This window comes from Acanthisitta chloris, unplaced genomic scaffold, assembly GCF_000695815.1.
Source record: "Acanthisitta chloris isolate BGI_N310 unplaced genomic scaffold, ASM69581v1 scaffold13133, whole genome shotgun sequence".
Lineage (NCBI taxonomy): Eukaryota > Metazoa > Chordata > Aves > Passeriformes > Acanthisittidae > Acanthisitta > Acanthisitta chloris.
Window position 1 is genome coordinate 43,904 of NW_008666894.1, and position 16,231 is coordinate 60,134.

Below are 16,231 nucleotides of genomic sequence, written 5' to 3' on the forward strand. Positions count from 1 at the left end.
GCCATGGAGTGGTAGTACAGCATTGGACATTGTGCACTCATAATCAAGAACTTCATCACAAAAATCCCATCTGAATTGTTTGCTGTCACTTTTACATGGTGCTGTTGAACCTGGTGTGCTGTGGGATTCACTGAATGTGGCCACTTCGTTAGAAAAGGTTTAAGTCTAAAAAGAAAGCTGAAGGTATACTGAAGTAAGGTGGAATTAGTGGGAGCACCCGAGGAGACGAAATGGAGTCAGTTCTGGGCCCCTCAGTTCAGGAGGGACATTGAGGTGCTGGAGCAGGTCCAGAGAAGAGCAACGAGGCTGGTGAAGGGACTCAAGCACAAGTGCCATGAGGAGAGGCTGAGGGAGCTGGGGGTGTTCAGCCTGGAGAAGAGGAGGCTCAGGGGAGACCTTCTCACCCTCTGCAACTCCCTGACAGGAGGTTGGAGTCAGGTGGGGGTTGGTCTCTTCTCCCAGGCAACCAGCAGCAGGACAAGAGGGCACAGACTCAAGCTCTGCCAGGGGAGGGTTAGGTTGGAGATTAGGAAGAGATTTTTTACAGGGTGAGTGCTCAGGCATTGGAATGTGCTGCCCAGGGAGGTGGTGGATTCCCCATCCCTGGAGGTTTTCAAGCTGAGACTGGATGTGGCACTTAGTGCCATGGTCTAGTGACCATGGTAGGGTTGGACTTGATGATCTTGGAGGTCTTTTCCAATCCGGCTGGTTCTATGATTCTGTGATTCTATGATGGAGAGATATTCCTCAAGATAGGCTTCTTCAGTGAGTCAGACCCATGGAAGAAGCATCTCATCATGATGTTAGCCATTTATGAGGGCCTGATCCTTTTCCACTTGCATGTTGTTCCACACTGGATTGTTCTGAACAAACACAGCCTTAGAGCTTTTTGGATTTAGATTAGAAGGAATAGTGTGCAATTCTTGCTTTACTTTGCTTTGAAAGGAACACCTCTGAGCTAGGTTTATGTGGCTTTCCCTCTGAGATTGAGTCAGAAAAGAAAGAAGTAACACTAAACTCCATGAAGGAAAAGTTGGAGGAAACACAACTGGTAGGAAAAAAGAAACAAGTAGTTATCCTAAGCACTACCTACTGTAATGGGCTTTCTTTATTTTTTTGCTTCTAGGTGAAAGATTTTTCCCACCACCATCTGGTTTAAGCTACTCCACTTGGTTTTGCATTGAACATTTTAGTACACCTCCTAACAACCATCCTGTGAGACTCCTCACCGTAGTGCGGCGTGCCAACTCCTCGGAGCAGCATTACGTCTGCCTGGCCATCGTCCTCTCGGCTAAAGACAGGTCACTGATTGTGTCAACTAAAGAAGAATTGCTCCAGAATTATGGTAAGAGTCATGTCATGTCATCAGCTAATGCTGACAGCATCATGGGGATGCAAACTTAAGATCTAGAAGAATTGTGTGTGGTGGAACTTCTGCTACGACTTCATCTAATGGATTTTGGCAGTGGAAGGATGCAAAGTGTGAGCATTCATGAACAAATCTTTTAGGATTTCCAAAGAAGATTCCGTGTCTGCATATAAAGAGAGATTTTTGCCAAAATCCCAAGTATTCTGCATTCAAAGAAGGGATTGCATCATTGGTTGTGAAAGGTTTTGCTTTTTATTTATCTCATATTGTTCATTTTAGACATCATCGTCTCTTGAGGTGCAAATTTTAACTATGTTTGCCTTGAAGAAGTTAGGAATTAGTAAACTAACAGGTTGTGAAGGCTTTTTCAGCCTGGGGATAGTCTTTGTGAAGGTGATAAGCCATTCACTTCATGTCTCAATGCTGGGTTAGTTCTCAGAAACAGTTCGTGGCCTCATTCAGGATCTGTGATGAAAGGTGCAGTGGTCAGTGGTCAGTTCTGACAGGCCCTTTGCACACTGGGTCTGTGAAGAGCTGGCAACCTTCTGGTTGTGTTTCAGGCCTAGCTCTTCAGCAGACCAACACACTGGGTTACAAGTGGTTATGAGAAATCTGTTCCTGCTTCTGTTCTTTCCTTTTGAGTAGCAGGCACTGATACAGAATATGCACAACACAGGCAGCTAAGCAGAGTGTTACTGTGAAAATAAGGAATATTCATCACTGACTGCAGCAGTTTCTCTTAGTAGAACTCGGGTTCAAAACCTGAAACTGGAGAGCTGAAGACTCACAGCATAAAGGAGGAATTAAACCTCTTAAATGACAAATTACTGAATTATTGACAGCGTTTTCTTTTTCAGAATTCTTAGAGAATGAAACAACTCTATCTTCATATTAATTGCTTTGGCCTGCACTGGAGCTCTAGATCATATGCTTTTAGTTTGTCAGCCCTTGTTATCTAACTCCCTGAAAGAGGTTGGGTTTGAAGAGGGTTTGTCAGAGAAGTTCTGAAGGTGTCTGTCTGTAAAGACTGGTTTTAATTGAACTGGGATACTCTGCTTTACTCGAGTGCCACCCTGTTGTGGCTAAATCACAGTTGGTGCTGTGCTGTCAGGTGCTCTGCAGGTGAGTCCATGAAGAGCTAAGATGACAGGCTTGGCAGCACAGGGGCTGGAAGTGCTGACAGTCTCTTGTAAGAATAAATGGGGTGGTTTAAGGACCCTTCTTGTGAGCAAGAACTGTGCTCCGAGATGTTTGGCTGAGAAAAAGAACTTGAGACTATTTTTGTATCTGAAAGTTAGTTCCAAGTACTCTGCTTTTATCATTTTCCTTGGGCTATTTCTAAAGGAATGAGTGTTCTCCCTGTACAGGCAGGAGGATTAATGGTCCCTTTTCCTTCAGTATGAAAGAATGAAGCGAGATCTGAAAAGTTCCTGTTTTCTTTTGAAACCTTCCCTGTGCTTTTCTTTAAATCTCTTTTGGTTGGGGGGGGGGGGGGGTCAAATGGTGTGGGTCATTCTGGTTTGTGATAGAGAAGCTAAAGCACTTGCAAACTGACCATGCCCTCTTGGATGAAGTCAAAGGATGCCTTTTAGAGGAATGAAAAAGTTGTGTGCTGACAACTAAAGTGTTTTTCAACATTCAGGAGATGAGAATTTGTCTCTCATTAGTGAAGAAAGAGTTGGGAAAGGCTTTAAGAGTGTAGGTGGGTGAATTTGGGGGAGGGTGGTCATCAGCTAGGAGTGGGTTCCTCTGGCTGTGTGTCTGGAAGGGACAGGTATCCATCTGCCTCTCCTCTCCCTGGTGGTGAGGGTGACCAACGGGGCAGTTCACCTCATCCCTCAGCAGCTGGTGCCAGTGACCTTACACCTCAGGCTCCTCTGCTGAGACAGGGAGGGGAAGGCAAGGGCAACTCACCACTGTTAGAGTACTGATATGGAAAGGATAAGACATCATGAGGTCTGTGTTTTGACTTGGGCAGAAGTGTCTCAGCCCTGAGCTGTGCCCCTTCAGCAGCAGCACTTCAGAAAATCAGTGTTCCTTAGAACCACATAAAGGGAAGCAGAAAAACCACCACATTGAGACTTGGGCTACACATACCCCTGTCTGTGCTTCCTGCCTGTCTGGCTAGCCAGACATCATATTTGGGGCTTTCAGCCTGTCTCAGGCTTTCAACCTCCTCTTGAACTTCACTTAGCATGATTGTGATGGAGGCTCTTTGAAGGACAGTCTTGTCACTTTTATCTTCCTTGATGCATGACCTAACTGCTGCTTGAAGGCCTGAGAACAACTGGGATGGAGGAACAATCCTGTGGTCGACAAGGTGGTGCTCTGTCAAAGGTTGGACTCAATGATCTTGGAGGTGTTTTCCAACCTTAATGATTCTTTGTTTCTAGTAAGAGGGAAAGTTTGAGACAAAGCACCCTGAGGGTACAAAGGTGAGAGCAGAGAGGAAGAGGGTGTTCCAGGCACTGGAGCAGAGAGTCCCTGTGGCCCCTGGAAGAGGCACCACAGTGAAGCAGGTCATGGGGCCTGTGGAGCAGGGAAAAGTGGGAGGAGAAAGTGTGGAAGTGTGGGTGTGAGAAAAGTGAAAAATAGCTCTGTGGGTTTGGAGGGACATCAGTTATTCCTTTGTGACTTGCATGGTGGCATAAGGAATTTAGTAGAAACTTGAGCAAACTAGAGATTCCAGCTAAAACTTCAAAGGGAGAGGAGAAGGAGAGAAGTAAAAATATAATTGTCAAAAGTCTGAAAGTATCCTGAGAGTTTTCTTAGAGAAGAATTAAGGCTAGGGAAGAACAGATCTGTTGCAGTTACTACCAAAACTGTACTAGTTTGTTAATGTGCAAGTATTTAAGGATGGTCAAACTGTGACTCTTTGGTCTGAATACTTCCTCAAAACATACGATTTAGTTATTCCAGTTCTTGTACTTGAAACTCTAAAGTTATTCTTGTTAGTTGTATGACTTTATTCTTTCATTGTTACTTGCATTTTTGTTAATTGCTTTCTGGAAATTTGACTTTAATGCACTGCTGTAGTTTGTTTCGCATAAATTCTGATGACATATTTCTGCTTTGAGTTCTTATAACGTTTCTGCTGGTGCCCAGTAACTGGTCTTTTTCCTTCAGTTGATGACTTCAGTGAGGAATCCTCATTTTATGAAATCCTGCCCTGCTGTGCCCGTTTCCGCTGCGGTGACCTCATTGTGGAGGGTCAGTGGCATCACCTCGTTCTGGTCATGAGTAAAGGCATGTTAAAGAACAGCACGGCTGCACTCTACCTTGATGGGCAGCTTGTTAACACTGTTAAGGTAAAAATCTTTCAATCCTCATTTTCACTGCTTGGTTTTTCTCTCTCTGTGCATATAACTGAGGGAGTTGGGGCTATTCAGCCTGGAGAAGAGAAGGTAGTGTGGAGACCTCAGAGCAACCTTTCAATATCTGAAGGGCCTACAAGGAGCTGGAGAGGGACTTTGTGTTAGGAACTGCAGTGATAGGACAAGGGGTAATGAGTTCAAACTGAAGGAGGGGAAGTTTAGGTTAGGCAGGGACACCTCCCACTAGACCAGGTAGCTCAAGGCTTCAGCCAACCTGGAACTTTGAGATTGTCACATTGTTCTTGCAAGAAACAACAGCCTTGAGCACCATGTTTTGTAGAATCAAGGTACAGCCTCTTTAAGCATAGAATTCTCATGTTCTCATCCTGTGTTTCCATACACACTTTCATTTCTTGAAAGCCTCTAAACTTCTGGTCTTTGCACTTACTTTGTGTTCAGTGTTCTTCACTGTCCTTTTCAATACAGTGTCAGAATACCTTGTGCTATACAGCAATCAGTTGACACATCCTCTTCTTGGCCAAAGGCTTTCCCAAGTCAGGTACCCATCCTCTCTCAATAACCTCCCCATGTTTTTTCTCCCTTGCAGCTTCACTACATCCACAGCAGCCCCAGTGGCTCTGGCTCTGCCAACCCCCCCGTGGTCAGCACTGTGTATGCCTATATTGGCACTCCACCTGCACAACGCCAGCCCTCCTCCTTGGTGTGGCGGCTGGGGCCCACACATTTCCTGGAGGAAGTTTTGCCTGCCCCAGGAATTAGCACCATTTATGAGCTGGGACCAAACTATGTCGGAAGCTTCCAAGCAGTATATGTTCCATGTAAGTACAGTTCAAATGGCAACTGATAACTTGGCCTGGGTGTAGTGGATTCTGTGGCTGTTGGCAGGAGAGGTGAATATGCAGTAGCAGAGAGGAGAGGTTAGCTGTTCACAGGAAGATGATTAGTAGCTGCTGTTGAAGAGGATGATAGAAATCCAAATTACTGTTTTAACATACTTCTGGTAGTTCTTGTACTGAGACATGATAGAAGTGCTTGTATTCCTCACTTTAGTTTTAAACCATTGTAAAAAGTCTTGTCTCAGGCCAAGATGCAGATGTAGAATTGCTTCTCTGCTTTTTGCTTACTTTGTTTTTCTTCAGACGGGAAAGGAAATGAACAGCCCTGGAGACTGTCGCATCTTTATCCTATGCATATTCTGCAATACAAATTGCTTAAGATATTGTCCTTGAAACTGATAAGAAAAGCAGTGCTATTACTGAAATGAACTTTTATTTTGTATTTAAGGCAAGGATTCAAAGTCTGAAGGAATCAATCCATCTCCAGTATCTTTGGTACCAGAAGAGAAGGTCTCCTTTGGTCTCTATGCACTGTCAGTTTCTTCATTTACAGTGGCAAAAATAAGGAAAGTCTACAACAAGTTGGATAGTAAAGCCATTGCCAAACAGGTATGTTGGGAAATCTGTTGGTTGCTGTGTGTTTCTTGTTCCTTTCTTTTAACTTCTTTCAGGATATTTTGCTCAATGCAACCAGGAACAATAATGTACCTGGCAGAAGGAGTTGCTCATAATGACTGTCGTGTCTTTAGGAAGACTGTGCCCCTAGATTTTAGTCATGTGCTTGAACTTACTATTAGCTATATATCTTAGCACCTTTTGAAGGTGTTTTGGCTTTTTGATGTAGATGATAGTTGTGCTCCTGTTGCAAACCAGTGAAGATTATATTGTCAAACAAGATTTCTGCTGTTGGGGATGAGCAGAGCTGATGGCTCACTCCTCTGAGTGTGTTTCAGATCTGGAAACCAGAATATTAGTTGACTTCTTTCTTCCAAGTACATTAAAAGTCTTCTTGGCCCCCTGAGCACACTGCTGGCTCCTGTTCAGCTCCCTGTCTCTCCAGACTCTCAGGTCCCTTTCTCCTGGTGATCTCCAGCCACTCTGTCCCCAGCCTGGAGCTCTGCACGGATTGGTATGGCCAAAGTGCAGGACCAGCACTTGGCCTTGTTAAACCTCATCCCCTTGGAGTCAGCCCATCTCTCCAGCCCATCCAGGTCTCTCTGCAGAGCCCTCCTGCCCTCCAGCAGATCCACACTCCCCTCAACTTTGGGTCATCTGCAAACTTGCTGATGGTGCACTCAATGTTAGCCTTTATCACAAGAGGAAAATACACAGGCTATGGTCAGGCTTGCTTATAAAAATCTCTTCCTTCAGCCCCTGCTGTTTTTCTTTTGTTTTCTTCAGCTGGCTATTTCCTCTCATGAGAATGCCACACCTGTGAAGCTGCTCCATAACTCAGCAGGACATTTGAACGGACCAGCACGTTCCATTGGTGCAGCTTTGATAGGCTACTTGGGTGAGTGGAGTACTGGGAAACTACCACGTTTAGAAATGAATAATTAGTTGTCAATAAGAACTCAGACCTAGAAGATAAATCATGTAATTGCTGAATGTTAATAGTGTATTGTGATATTTATTGAACAATTTTGTATTCTATGCACATACTATTTTTTTTGCTAACATGGGATGCTTGTTTTAATTTGTGATTTGTCATTATGAAAATATACTTAATTACCTTCCCTGAGATCATAAACTATTTTCCAGTGCATTTTCTCTTCTGAGGTGTCATACTTCTTTTACTGACATCCTTTTCGTAATTCAGTCAATGCTAAAATGCAAATCACTTTCACATTTTCACAATTATTTCCTGCAACAATCAAAATAGTTTAGATTTTAACTTAATTTCTCTATGCTCAGGAGTAAGAACATTTGTCCCCAAACCTGTTGCCACTACACTGCAGTACATTGGTGGAGCTGCTGCTATACTGGGACTGGTAGCAATGGCATCAGATGTGGAAGGGTTGTATGCAGCTGTGAAGGCCTTGGTCTGTGTGGTGAAGAGCAACCCACTGGCCAGCAAAGAGATGGAAAGAATCAGAGGTTATCAGGTATGTAGGAAATACCTTCCAACAGATCAGGCCCATTGGATTTCACTGTCTGTCTCAGCACTTCCCATGGAAATTCCTTGTTGTGTTGTGGTAACTTGAGTTTGTGTTCTTAAGTGTACTGACCTCTTGGCTAATTAGTGTAGATGAGTTATTTAGGATGGCTTTGAAAGGAGAGGATGAAAAGATTTTTGCTAAGACATTGTGCACATTTATCTGATTTGCTGAAACTGAGGCTCCATTAGCAGCACTGAAAAGCACAACTGTGGTACTCTGAGGACTCTTTTCCTCTGGTTTTGAGCCCACCCCTGCAAGCCTGGGAGCTTCTGTCACTGTGATCTGCCAAGAAGAGAGGAGGATAGGGTCATATGAAGAAAACCAACCGAGTGGATTCCTACACTCATCAGTTTGAGGAATCATAGAATCAGCTGGATTGGAAAAGACCTCAAAGTTTATCAAGTCCAACCCTACCGTGGTCACTAGACCATGGCACTAAGTGCCACATCCAGTCTCAGCTTGAAAACCTCCAGGGATGGTGAATCCACCACCTCCCTGGGCAGCACATTCCAATGCCTGAGCACTCACCCTGTAAAAAATCTCTTCCTAATCTCCAACCTAACCCTCCCCTGGCAGAGGTTGAGTCTGTGCCCTCTTGTCCTGCTGCTGGTTGCCTGGGAGAAGAGACCAACCCCCACCTGACTCCAACCTCCTGTCAGGGAGTTGCAGAGGGTGAGAAGGTCTCCCCTGAGCCTCCTCTTCTCCAGGCTGAACACCCCCAGCTCCCTCAGCCTCTCCTCATGGCACTTGTGCTCCAGTCCCTTCACCAGCCTCGTTGCTCTTCTCTGGACCTGCTCCAGCACCTCAATGTCCCTCCTGAACTGAGACTGCACAGACTTTGCAGTTAGTGACTCTGCACACTTTCAAGCTGAAGACTTACTAATTCGGCATTGGCATGGGAAAGTGCAGTCAGTTGTGTGGAAGAGTTGTTAGACTGATTTGCAATGACCTTCACATGAGCAATGCACTTTGTGTTTCCCATGAAGAACTGCTTTACTGGAATGGAAAGTTCGTGCAGTGGTTTGGGCAGCACAAACCTTGTAATGCTAATGCCTAGTACAGTTACATCAAGACATTATTCCAGGTACCCTGTTGCAGACTTTGACTTACTTTGACCAAACAAATCTAGACATTGTCCTCCTTGCCCTGTAAGTAGTCAGTGGGTCATCACACACGACCTTACATTCCACTTGTATTGACATCAGCAAATCCTGTGGTTTGAGAGAGATTCCCAGAAATTTCTATTCCTTTGGTGTCTTTGCTGAGGATTGTGAAGCTGAACAGGACAGTGTGTGGAGAGTTTTAACAAGTTTGCATCAGAAGGCAAGAAATTGTCATTGTACCTCTGCAAATGGTTCTTTCCCGACCCAGACTGGAAGAAGTTAGAGCAGAAACATGGACTTGAAAGGACAACATCTGCAGTCATGCTTAGGGCAGCAAAGTGTAGCAAGAAAAAAGGCTTATTTAGATTGATGTTACTCTTTTTCAGTACCTGAAACCCTCTCTTTGGGCATGCAGGGCTCTAATCTGCTATGCCCATGTTTGCTGTCCAGGAGCACAAGTGTTTGAGAGTGTATCATGTGCTGTTCCAAACTGTGACTGACTGCCAGAGAGCTGAGAGGGGTGTGTGCTTGGATCCTGCCTGCATTGTAGAGCAGATGCTTTGTGAGCTGGAGTGTGTCCTGGATGTGCCTCTTTTGTCATCAACTCTGATGCCACTTTCAAGGTCTTTCATGAAGAGTGTCAAACATCAGACATTCTTCAAGAGTCTTCTCAGAAGGGACACACACTTTCATCCCTGTTTCTGTGTGCTTAGAGGACATTGCTTGTGCTCACAGGCTGCTAATTGCTTTTCTGTTTCCTTGTTTAGTTGCTGGCAATGCTGTTGAAGAAGAAACGATCCCTTCTGAACAGCCACATACTCCATCTGACCTTTTCCTTGGTGGGAACTGTTGATAGTGGACATGAGACATCCATTATTCCAAATTCTGCTGCCTTCCAGGATCTGCTCTGTGATTTTGAAGTATGTAAATTGGACAAATTAGATGTTCTTACTCATGCTGAACAGGGAAGGGAAAAGATTTGTTCTCATTGTTTTAGATTATTGAGATTGGAAGAAAAGCAAAAGCTGAAAGCTTTTCATTTCAGCCAGTTCTATGCAGCAAATTAAAGTATTAATTATTCTGTGTTCAATAGCAAGTCAATGTTAAGATTTGCAGTTATAGCTTTCTGGCTTTTATATCTTTTATTACTTCTAGTGATGGAACAATTGATTTTTGTTTTTTGGGGATAGAGAAGTTAAATAATTTAAATGCAGGAAATGCTGGGTGAAGGAAAAATAAATCAAAATCAGGGAAGACCTTGAATTTCATCTTGGCAGAAGATACTAAGTTAATTTTTCAAAGACAAAAACCTTCACTTCAGCCAAATAAACTTAGCACAGCATTTCTCATCAGCCTTGTAGACCCCAATGGTTCCTCTGAAGTCATTGCACCTTCTGTTTAAAGAGATGCTCCAGATAGTGTGTAACTTTTGTTTAGAGCTCCTGCAAAGTCTTCAGCATGAGATGCTTACAGAGCATGTTTGGAACCACTGTGTGGTTCTTTGTGGCCAGGTGAATAGTCCTGTAGACAAATGCTTTTAATCTCTTCAGGCCTTTCTTAACCTTTGCTGTGTTAATGTCAGTTTTTAATCTACAAGTTGATCTGTGTACAAAACATCTCATTGTTCTGTATTTCAGGTCTGGCTCCATGCACCCTATGAGCTTCATCTGTCATTATTTGAGCACTTCATTGAACTGTTGACTGAGTCAAGGTATGAACTGTTGCAAGCCTAGAAATGGGAGTTAGTTACAGGGTTAGGTAACATGTAGAGGATGCTCCAGTTTTCAACTGCCTCCTCCTTTCTTTCCTTCTTCCAGCGAAGCAGCAAAGAATGCCAAGCTAATGAGGGAATTTCAGCTCATCCCAAGGCTGCTCTTGACTCTTCGAGACATGTCCCTGTCCCAGCCCACTATTGCTGCCATTAGTAACGTCCTGAGCTTCCTGCTTCAAGGCTTCCCTAGCAGCTATGACTTACTCAGGTAGCCCCCACCTGTGATAATTCTTGTTTTTCTTGTCTGTCTGGGTTTTATTGTGTTGGTGATCTTGGTCAAAAATACTTACTGGTGATACTGCTGTGGCATATGTAACATGGAAGGCTCATGGTCTGTTTTGGTGTTTTTCCAGGAACTAGATCAAACTAGACATAGGCAATAATTTTGTTAAAGCCTTGATGTGCTTATTATTTTCAGTTTGTATCTGACCAAGTGTGAGTGAATGATCAAACTGGCTGAATGTTCTCCAGGTGCTGAACTGCAGCTCCCACATCCATGTGAAGCACTGAGCACTTCTCTTAAATCCCATGGAATCTTACTTAAGATTGGGCTATCAAGATAGCTCTGGTTAAAATGCAGTTGTGATTACTAATTGGAATGACAAGTTCAGTTCCAGATTTTTTCTTACTCATCACTGCATAAAAAAAAACCCCTTAAGGCTGTCAGATATAGGACTGTGAATTCTGACTGATGTAAATCACACAGATTATTGCCATTCATACCTACAGGAGTATTTGAAATGCTTTAAGATCAGTTCAACTTGATAACTTGATTTTTCTCATCTCCCATTCCATGATAATGGAAATGGATAAAATATTGCAGGGCTGGGGAGTTCTGTGCATGCAACTGGTCATGTTTTCAGCTTCTCACAGTACAATTAAAGGTATCAGAAGCCTCAGCCTGATCATTTTAGCTGTTTTTAACTCTACAGGACAAAAAAAGAGAGTAAACACATTGATTTTGTGCTTAAATGGTGACAGGACAGATCGTAGAATGCCTGTCTGAGTGTTCTTTGTTCTCCTTCCTGGAAATAAAACATATTAAATGCTGCATAAATTTGGAAAAGTTATACTAGCTAAGCATCATTTCAGGTTATTGTAGAGGAAAGATAAATATATTACATCTCCTTTGAGTAGTACATCAATGTCTTGTCATTGCAAACCATGACCTTGTGTTACCTAAGCTAAAGGTGTAGACATAGATGTTATTCTAGGGGTGAGTGATCACTGCTTTGACATAACATTTGTTGGCTGTAAGGGTTTGAGAATAACGTTTTGTTCTCCTTTCTTCAATTTGAGGTGTTCCTTCTACTAGGACTTGGTGGCCTCTCCCAGTTTCCTTTCTTAAACCCTAACATTTTCAGGGTCCCTTTCCTGCCCTATGCAAAGATTCAATTAATTACTACAAGTTAATTTGGGTTTTGTTTAGTAACTTTACATGGAGACCATTTTCCTCAATCTTCAGAGGAGAGAAGGCTGACAGCATGGGATATATCTCTGTCACTAGTGTTATGGTTTTCTGTTTAAGGAGGATTATTGATAGGTGAGAGTGCATCTGTCATATCAATGAGTGATCTTTTTTCTGTGTACATCAAGGTTTGGACAGTTCATCTCTTCCACTTTACCTACGTTTGCAGTCTGTGAGAAGTTCGTGGTCATGGAAATAAACCATGAAGAAAAGCTTGACAGTGGTGAGTGTTGACATTACTTAGAACAGAAAGACTTTGTGGTCTCTTCTGTGCTTGAATACATGAAATGCAGACAGAGTCATTAGCAGTGTTTGATTTTGGTATGTCCTGGCTGCCAGTTAGTAGTGGTACCTCAGTTTTCAACACTTAGTGCAAAGCAGAGCGAAACCCACGTACTTTTCTTTTGTTTCCTTCAGTTAATAGTGTCTGGTTTTGTTTTATTTCCTCCACATGCTCCTTCAAATCAGCTGTGCATCTCTACTTCTTTGTAGGGAGAGAAAAAAAAAAACCAAACCAATTACTAGGTGCTTCTACCCTCCAGGTGTGGAGGAAGTGAAAGAATTAACTAAGACAGTCCAGTTGGGGCTTTTTAGGCCAAAACCCAAATATTCTTGTCCTACAATAATGCTTATATTGAATTGTTTTGAGACCATTTCTACTGTTGTTTTCGTAAAGAAAAATGGCTTATGCAGTGCATTTTCATTGGCCTTCCCAGCCCCCTGAGCACACTGCTGGCTCCTGTTCAGCTCTGTGTCTCTCCAAACTCCCTTTCTGCCTGGTGCTCTCCAGCCACTCTGTCCCAGCCTGCATTTGTCAGGTTGCATTTGCTTAGGAATGGGATTTATGAATAGCCTTGAAAATGCCCAAGTTCCAAAAACCTAATTTTGCCTCTTTTTTTTAAAAATATTTAGGAACAGAGGATGATTTTGGAGGACTTGTTTCAGCCAATCTTATTCTACTGCGCAACAGGCTCTTAGATATCCTTCTGAAACTTCTCTATACATCTAAAGAAAAGACAACTGTTAATTTACAGTAAGTAAAAAAAGACCCTTGAGGTAGAAAAAGGATATAATTTTTTATTTCAAGGGGGAGAATTGCACATCCTCCATTTGATTCACTACTTGAAGTGCATAATCTTATAGCAACTATTGAATCATTTATGCAGGTGTCACTGAATTACCTTTGGGTTCTCTAGTAGAAATGGAATATATGATTCATGGTGCTGTTTTCTCATAGCTTCATGAGTGGCTGTAGAGAAAATAAAATCTGTCAAAGAGTAAACTTGTGTTTTTAGACAAGTGGGATGGTCACTTCTCATTTGATTGAGATCAAATGTCTTCAGTAGGGGGTTTTGTTAGGAGCATTGACCCTAGAATGCCCCTGAGTTCCTTAAAATTGCATGTGAGGGAAGATGATTTTACAGTTTAATGAGGTCAGAGAGTTATATGGCAAATTGGAGCAGAGACTTGGACACACTGTGAAGTTAAACCTTGAAGTTTGCTCTGCAGTGGAGACAGTGGTTTTTCCTGTCTGGTAGGAAACTAAATACTGTAAAATGTGACTTTTTTATTTTTTTCCTCTCTTAGGGCTTGTGAAGAGCTGGTCAAGACACTGGGCTTTGACTGGATTATGATGTTTATGGAAGAACATCTGCATTCCACCACAGTCACAGCAGCCATGCGAATTCTGGTGGTCCTGTTGAGTAATCAGTCCATCCTCATCAAGTTCAAGGAGGGGCTCAGTGGTGGAGGATGGCTCGACCAAACAGATTCTGTCCTGACCAACAAGATTGGCACTGTGCTAGGTATGCATCTCAGCCCCCTATGGCTCAGGGATTGCTGGGAGTGTGTGTGAACCTGTATTGAGGTGGGGGTTACTGCAGGAATTCTGCCTGGCAGATGCATCCTTCCTGTTCCTGTGGTCTGTGCTGCCATCAGATGCTGCTGCACTTCATTTTTCTTACAACTAGGAGTTAGATTTCCTAGGCCAAAGGGAGTGGTTTGGCAAAACTGCCCTGCAGTTGACATCACACAAATGTCATTGTAGTTCAGCCTTAGCTCATCATCTGCACAAAGCCCGTGATACCATTATAGTAAGGCTCAGTATGTCCCATGGGCAGGCACATCTGAACTGCAGATGCAAAAGCTACAGGTTGGGTGGGGAAGGAACTGAGAGTAGCGATGAGGAGAGAGACTTGGGGGTGGTGGGTGAGAAAGTGTCCATAAACTGCAGTGTGAGCTCAGCCCAGAAAGCCAGTGGAATCCTGTGCTGCAGCCACAGGAGTGTGGGCAGCAGGTCAAGGGAGGTGATTCTTCCCCTCTGCTCTGGTGAGACCCACCTGGAATACTGCACACAGTTCTGGTGCCTTAATGTGAGAAGGACATGGAACTGTTGGAGCAAGTCCAGAGGAGGCCACAAAGTTGCTCAGAGCACTGGAGCATCTCCCCTGTGAGGACAGGCTGAGGGAGTTGGGGCTGTTGGGGCTGGAGAAGAGAAGGTTGTGTGGAGACCTCAGAGCACCTTGCAGGAGCTGAAGGGGCTCCAGGGAAGCTGCAGAGGGATCTGTGTTAGGAGCTGCAGGGACAGGACAAGGGGCAATGGGCACAAATTGAAGGAGGGAAATTTAGGTTGGATACCAGGCAGAAGTTTTCCCTGTGAGGGTGGTGAGACACTGTCCCAGGCTGCCCAGGGAGGCTGTGGCTGCCCCAACCCTGGCAGTGTTCACAGCCAGGTTGGCTGAGCCTTGAGCAACCTGCTCTGTTGGGAGGTGTCCCTGCCCAGGGCAGGGGTTGGGGCTGGATCATCTCTAAGCTCCCCTCCAACCCCTAAAAGTCTATCATTCTATAGCATAGCACCTTATGTACACAGTTAGTAATGATTCACGAAATTTTACTTGTTTGTTTCCTTTTCATTGCTACAACTGAGCTGCTTTGTCCAGTGAGTTCTGTGCCAATCAGATTTACCACTTTGGATTTTGGCTATATTGGGAATTCCTGTGCTCACAGTATCACCTCAGCCTTTCTTTCCCTCTCCCTCTCTGTCTTCTTTCTTACTCAAGCACACCCTGAGTCTTATTAAAGGTTTTTTTTGCATGTTCTTAAAGTCTCATTTCTGCAGGGTCTCAGACCTCTTGGTTACCCTCTGTGACCTAGAATTCACTTTATAAGGCCTAAGTGCTACCAGCTCCATTTTGAACATCTCTAAGGTATCTGCAGTGCATCTCCAAATGGATGCCAAGTCTTTGTAGACAGGTTTAGCAGCAATTTCCCACAGAGCTGGTTGGGTTTTTTCAGTCCAAATAAGGTAGTGCTTTTCAGATGAGTGTCAATTCAGGCCCTGGTGCAAAGCTAGTGACATTAAATGGTAGACTTCATGAGCCTGAACAGCCTTTAGGTCAGGACAGTGGTATCAATAGTACTTTTAGCTTAATTGTTGTTCCTAAAACCACTGTACAAGGAGCCACCTCACTGTGTTGTAGCATGACATGATCTGATTCTGTGCTAAAGGTTGTTCTGAATTGGTTTATTACAAGGAAATCATTGTAAAGTGTTGCTGGAGTGATCTTCAGGAAGAGAGCTCTTCCTGAAATCCAAAGAGCAAAATATTTTAAAAAAATAAAGTATTTTTTCCTGCTAGGTCTCTTTGATAGATTTCCAAATATGCCACCTCATTATTTTTTGCATAAACAGAACTCTCTATTAAGTCTCTCTATTTACAGTTTCCCATAATATATCCCTGAGGACATCCAGCCAGGAGCACAGAATGGTTCTTTGCATTAATAATGAGATAGGGAGATTAAAGAGAACAGTTTTTCTGGAGCCATATAACACATGCAAAAATTTTTTGTTCACATAAAAAGGACCTTGACTGCTGTGTGGGGCAGTCACAGCTGGAGGGAAGGGATGGGACATCCAGAGGGACCTGGATAGGCTTGAGAGGTGGAACAATGCAAACTTCATGGAGTTCAACAAAATGAAGTGCAAAATGTGGCTAGCAGGCTTTGCAAATAGAGCATTTATCAAGATGTTTTACCCCATTGCAAGGCAGAGCATCCTGATACAGCAGGGACACCTCCCCATTAGGAGGAAGAAATATTTGAAGAGCATTTGTAGAGTTTTCCTAATTTTCTTATAATAGCATCACTTTAATTAAATCCGAGCTAGGCTGTGGCCAAAACAGATTTATTTTT

At 43.4% G+C, this 16,231-nt stretch overlaps 1 protein-coding gene across 1 annotated transcript in view; it reads left to right on the forward strand.

Moving 5' to 3' along the window:
* The window catches only part of WDFY3 (WD repeat and FYVE domain containing 3), a 94,383-nt gene that overhangs the window by 43,258 nt on the left and 34,894 nt on the right, over positions 1-16,231 (forward strand). The window contains exons 18-29 of the mRNA XM_009072312.1: positions 1,127-1,345; positions 4,496-4,677; positions 5,291-5,522; positions 5,989-6,149; positions 6,942-7,053; positions 7,455-7,645; positions 9,570-9,722; positions 10,440-10,513; positions 10,620-10,781; positions 12,170-12,264; positions 12,954-13,074; positions 13,629-13,846. Of these exons, the coding sequence (XP_009070560.1) occupies positions 1,127-1,345; positions 4,496-4,677; positions 5,291-5,522; positions 5,989-6,149; positions 6,942-7,053; positions 7,455-7,645; positions 9,570-9,722; positions 10,440-10,513; positions 10,620-10,781; positions 12,170-12,264; positions 12,954-13,074; positions 13,629-13,846 (1,920 nt within the window). The remainder of the gene's footprint in view (positions 1-1,126; positions 1,346-4,495; positions 4,678-5,290; positions 5,523-5,988; positions 6,150-6,941; positions 7,054-7,454; positions 7,646-9,569; positions 9,723-10,439; positions 10,514-10,619; positions 10,782-12,169; positions 12,265-12,953; positions 13,075-13,628; positions 13,847-16,231) is intronic.